The sequence below is a fragment of the Arvicanthis niloticus genome, chromosome 13 (genome assembly GCF_011762505.2).
Source record: "Arvicanthis niloticus isolate mArvNil1 chromosome 13, mArvNil1.pat.X, whole genome shotgun sequence".
NCBI lineage: Eukaryota > Metazoa > Chordata > Mammalia > Rodentia > Muridae > Arvicanthis > Arvicanthis niloticus.
This window is the reverse complement of record NC_047670.1, coordinates 61,223,434-61,229,433: the sequence shown is the minus strand read 5'-3', so window position 1 is coordinate 61,229,433 and position 6,000 is coordinate 61,223,434. Positions and strand designations below refer to the sequence as shown.

The following is a 6,000-nucleotide window of genomic DNA, read 5'->3' as shown; positions in this document are numbered from 1 at the left end:
GGATGGAGCCTAAGCCTTGAGGAGTGAGTCGAGACCATAGGGCTGGCAAGGTGGGTGGCTCAGTGGGTATGGGAGCTTGCCACCAAGCCTGACAGCTTGTGTTTGGTCTCTGATACCCACATGATAGAAGAGAATGACTCCAGCAAGTTGTGCTCTGACTGCCACATCTGGACCACGGCACAGGTGAACACCCCTACCCTCTGCCACCAATAAATGCAGTAAAAAGACCACAGGCCATAGGAAGCATCTTTATTTCATGTTTCCAACACATCACAGTCCAAGCACACATCCTGCCCGGCTCAGCTCCTGGGCTCAGACACAGGACTGCCTCCAGCGTCTCGTACACCCAGCCAAGCATTTGCACACATAGAAATACATTCAGGGCTTAAGTTAACCTCATGGGTCCTTGTCATCTCATAAAAAAACACCATAGGGCAGATCTTTATGGGCCTACCCTTCTGGCTAAGGGGTGATCTGCACCATGGAAGGATCAGGAAAGATCAGGTTCTTTCTCCACAGAGCCACGGAGGCAGCTTTCCTTATAACTGGGTGTCTCTCACCAGACAGGCACTGGTCTGAGGGAGCACGTCCCTCTGCTGATCCAGGACATTGAATTGCCTGCACAGCACTCTGTTGATGTCACGCTCCCTCTGACCCAAGATGATGTGAACAGAAGCAGGCACACACCTTCCCTATGTCTTCCCCGTAGCCTCTGGGCAGAGCCCTAGTGCCTGGGCAGTGGTGCGCTGCTCCTGAGGAAGGGACAGGTCAGAGAGTGGGCTGCAGTGGGTAACTGAGGACAGGGGTCTGTTCTAGGAGTCTGAGGCTCTTGCCCTACAGGTGGCCTGATGGTCCTCAGGGATCACCACATCACAGAGGCCAGGCAGCCTGGGGACATATGTAGGACAGACATGTGGGAAGCCAGTCTGAGGGCCCTGAAGAAGCCCAGCAACAGGGGGCAAAGACTCCAACCCAGTGGATCTGGAAAAGGGCAGTAGGGCATGAAAGGACACCAGTCCAGCAGCTCCTGGCTATCACCATCCAGGTGGTGGTGGTAAGAATCTCCCTACACAAGGCTGGGATTGTAGAACCACTAATTCCTGCCCTGTTGTGATCAAGTTTGGGCCCATGAGACAATCTCTGGGGCCCTGACTGATGATAACCCCTGCTACCTGGGGTTCTTTGACCCTTCTCCCCACAAGAACAGGGAGTGGGGTAATTAAAGACAGAAAGTAAGGTGACCATAAGAAGCCTCAGCCTGCCCTGGCCTCTTCTTGTTCCACAGCCTCCCAGGGTCCAACTCCTGATCTAAACCAAGCCAAGCCTAAACATGGCGGCCATTAAAGGCTCTGTGTGCAGAAATCCTAGCTCAGCCTAAGTCATGCTCGGCATTTTTTCTGGACTTTATTCTTTGACTTAACAGAATAGATTTGTGCAAATGAGAGCAGGCTTGAGATGGCTGCCACCTCTGCCTGGCACCCATGTAGCAGGGCTCTCTGAGGGAAACTTCCTCTTGGCTATCTGGACTGGGGGCTGTAGGGAGGGCATTTGGCAAGGTAGGGCCAGGGTGAGGGACACGCCTGGCCACACTGAGCTTCTGAAGCTAGGATTCTCTCCTGGGCTCTCTTTGGTATCTCATCAAACTAGGCTGCCTATCCTGCCAGCCCTGGACCATGCTGGGGCCTATTCTGCTAGGTCACACCAGAAAAGGACCAGTCCAGAGGCCAGCAACTGCCCAGGCAGAGAGGGGATGCTATCCCCAGGGTGAGGCCACTGCCATGGGCCCCAGGCTCACTTCTTGTAGTGATTGGGGGCGTCTGCGAAGGCAAACTTGAGGCGATAGGCCTCGGCCAGCAGCAGGCTGACGTCCTGGTCATCCCAGCAGGCAGTAGGCAGGTTCTGGAGGAAGAGCAGCAACTCCTGGGGGAAGGGGGGAGAGACAGACAGTTATGCAGAGTTCAGGCTACAGGCCAGGTCCAAAACTTATACTTGGGAGACCTCTGTCAGCAGCAGGGAGACAGCGTGGGGCAGTGCCCTCAGCCGCTGTGGCCCCTCCTACTCACTTGGCCTTCAACCCCACCAGCCAGACTCTGGCTTTTACAGAGTCTTATCTGCTACCCAGCTCAGCATCTGAGAAGCCATACAGTGGGTCTTCCCCATACTTCAGTTGGGACCCCTTTATCTAAACCCTCTGACATTCCAGGGAGACAGTATCAGTCATCCCCATGGCCAGGAAGCAGGAGAATTCTGAGAGCCAAAAGCCTCTCTGAAACCAGAGAATGACAAACGACTTCTCTCTAACTGTCAGAGACACCTATTTCCTTGTGTATCAGGTGGCCACCTCAGGTCTCAGCAATGTGCTTATACCACAGGGCAGAGCCAGCACAGAGGTCCCCCACCAGAGCCACCTCTCTCATGCTCTTCCTAAAGCAAAGGTAACAGGTTCTGATACTAGGGGGCTGGGCAACAAGATTCTTTACTGAGCACTTGAGGACAATTATTCATGTCACCTAAAAGTCCAAAGACCTCCTTTGTAAACACAGCATGACTGGCCTGCCAGCCAATGGGATGATACATGGACTGCAGGGACATGTCCAGCACCAGACAGGCACACAATGAGCATACTAGACACACCTGCACTCAGTGGACAGACAGCAGATACACACTGCATACACTGGGTATGTACTGAATACAATAAACATGCATTGTACACAGTGAGCATACAGTAGACACCCAATTCACACAGTGTGTGGGACCGTGAAAGGATAGCTTGGTTCCTGGTCAAGCACAGGCCTCGAACCCTGGACCCTAATGGTACAGTAGGTGTTCAGCCTTGCTCCCAGACTCCAGGCTCCTGACACGAGGCCAAAGACCTCCATTGATCCGTGCCTTTCAGTCACATAGGGCAATACCCTTACAGCCCCTCCCAAAGAGAAGTTTGTGTCACCTAGCACAGGTATAGGGTGTGACTACTGGCCGCAGAGCGCAGAGCCTCAGGAGATCTCCATATTAATGAGATACCTAAAGGCCAGAGGGCATAGCCAATTAAGAATTCCTTCCCAGACCCTCCTCCTTATAAACAATATTTAACTCAGGCCTACTCTGAGGATGGGGGTGGGGGGGGGTGGGGGGTGTGAGTACAGCCACATCCACTTTCCGCCATGATAATAAACTTTTTAAAACCATGGACTTCCTTGTGTCTTTGCCCCCCACCCCCACCCCACCTCCGCTGTGAGGAACGTGGAGAAGATCTTTAACTAATGAGCCACCAGAAAACTTCTCTAAGTTCCCACCACTGAGGCCGCCAGCTAGCCGAGCAAGCGATGACCCAGCCCAAGTCTGATGCCCACTCCGTCTCAGTCCTTCTGTGGTCCCCAGCAGTGTCTGGGAGCCCAAGGACAGAGACCACCAGTCTCCCCATCTAGCTGCTTCAGCCCGGAGACCCCCACTCAGGAGCTCTGCCCCCGCAGAAAGCTCTGGCTGAGACCTCTCCATGCCCGGGTGGAGCCCTGTGGCTTCTCATAGCCCAGCATCTGCCCAGCGGTGTGTGAAGTGAACTCAGTCAAATTCCCGCGCTTCTGCTCCCCGAGCTGTGGTTCCAGCTGCCTGGGGCGGCAGACATGAGAGATCCACAACTCAGCCCAACAGGACCCACGTCCACGCATGGACACCACAGCCCCACAACAGTGGGTATACATCTGACGTGCACTGCACACAGTATGTGCGCACACTGAGTACAGGCTGAGTACACACTGGACAGTTCCCACCACTGTCACTCAGTACTGCTGACACCAGGGATAAGACGCCCTGCTTTGGAATTTCCATGCTACAGCTCCTCTGCTTCACCCAGTACCCCAGGTATGCATTGTGCCATGTCTCAGAGTGAGGATGTGGGGACACCCTACAGTCTCAGGGATGTCTGAGTGCTAAGAGGACCAAGGATAGACAGTATCTAGACTGTGAGTTACTGACAACAGCTGAGGCCAGTGACGGAAGGGAAACCACTGCCATGGTCTTAGGGTACCATGGTATGATGCAGGTGACAACCCCCATCATGGCAGTGACAGCCTGGCCTCTCCTGTCAGATGATGGCTCACATAAAGAGACTCTGGGAACTTCATCAAGGACTGGGAGGGTCCTGGGAGACTGCAATACTAAGAGGAATTAAGCAGACATGGGCCTTGTGTGGTTATGATACCTTCCCACAGAGGAGTCACCAAAGAGAAATGGCTGTGAGCTAGACACCCCCTCCAGGGAGCAGCGCACGCCTTTCCAATGGTTTTGCATGCTAGTTCTATAGGACTTGGGCCCTGAAGCCATCCTGCCCTGGCTTCAGACAGTTAACAAGAGACAGAGAACAGCTGGCCTCAAAAAAGTACAGCCCAGTACAGAGCCAGGTTCCCAATCCATGGCAGCTGCTGGACTAGCCCATCAAGCTTCCAGAACCCTACTTAAATACCACGGAAAGGCTGGAGCTGCCCATTAAGGTGGAGCAGGACAGCACAATCAATATGCGTAGAACCAAGAGAGGCCACAGTGATACTCAGGACAGTAGCCCAGGCTTGGCTCTGCCATCTGTCATCTCCAACTCAGTGAGAAGGGAACCCCCAGCAGCACACCCCAATGGCTGCACACCCCAATCACAAGAGCCATGTGCCAGGACGTTCTTTAATTGCTGTTTTCTGTTGCTCCCCACCCCTATTTCCTTTGCATTTTGGATACTTTCTGTGGGCCTTTAAATTGAATTCATGGAGCAGATCTCCCTGGCAGCATGTCCTCGGGGACACATCAACATCAATCTACTGTCTTCTACCATTAGATGCAACTTACACGGATGCCAATCCAATTCTGAGCAGGTCATAAATAAATACCTTTGGTTTTATTTTTAATCCACTTCGCTTCATATTATCATGACCTCGCTACTTGCAAGGTGAGAAGCAATACCCTCCCATTACGGTAACTTACCGACTCCACTGCACACTCAATTTCAGAATCTAATTTAGTCCCCCAGGTTCACTGGATGGAGGGAGAATGGAAATGCCCGGCTCTTCACAGCCTGCAATGCTAAAGAAGGAAAAATCTATCCAGGTGACCTTTAAGGCAGGCAAAGAACATAGACAAACATGGCCTTAAATACAGATTTCTTTTTTAAAAAGGTTTGTCTTCCTGCTGCAGCAGCGGCGTCTCCTATCTGAGAACATGACGCATTTATTAGAGACTGTTGTCCATCACCAACATGGTACACGAGGCTAGCGGTAACTCACGAAGCCATTGCTGGCATGGTATTGAGGCCGTGGTTGTCAGGGGACAGCTCTGTATTACACAACTACAGTGACTGTGTATGTCCCTTCATGGAGCCCACATTAGAACTCTACAGGTAGCCCTCGAGCCTTCTATCTTAACTCCAGAACCACACCAGTGCTATGACCACACTGGTGGCTGGGAAAATAAAGGAAGGGTTCTCTTCTGACACTGTGAAAAGCTACCGTGAGAGCACAGTGCAGTGTTACACACCTGCCTTTCTCAGCTAGCCTTGTCTTTCACCAAAGGATGGCCCCTGTGGGATCTGTGGTCAGTGAGGAACCAAAAGTGACAGACCCACTGCATGCCCTGTGGGTCGGTGCTTCTCAGCTAGGAGCACACATTGTGGACTTGGTCACCTGAGGAACTCCAGAGACACTAATGCCCATGGCAATGTTGTAGCTGTCAATTTCTACTCAAATCAACCTGACAGTGGTGCATTCCTTGCTGTCCACCCCACGCTATCCACGCTGATGTTGTGGGTTCCAGAATGTAAGACACACTGGAGATAATGGAGCCTTATATTTTAGTATGTCTTAAACAGCTCAATGACTGGACCATCCAAAACCTCCATGTGGCTAATACTTCCCCTCTGATGTGAGTTTACTTACTAAAATCTATATTCTATCTTTGTGGCCCTAGACCCAGTCAGAAGGTGGCGGCCTGGGGCTGCTCTTCTCTGGCTCTTATGTGTTGGCT

General features: G+C 52.2%; 1 protein-coding gene across 2 annotated transcripts in view; it reads right to left on the bottom strand.

Annotated features, from left to right (window-relative positions):
• Window positions 1-235: 235 nt before the first annotated feature.
• The window catches only part of Tbc1d22a (TBC1 domain family member 22A), a 286,436-nt gene continuing 280,671 nt past the window's right edge, over window positions 236-6,000 (bottom strand). For both annotated transcript variants that reach the window (XM_034517002.2, XM_076911843.1), the window contains one exon: window positions 236-1,920. In XM_034517002.2, coding sequence (XP_034372893.1) covers window positions 1,792-1,920 — 129 coding nt within the window. In that variant the 3' untranslated portion in view covers window positions 236-1,791. The remainder of the gene's footprint in view (window positions 1,921-6,000) is intronic.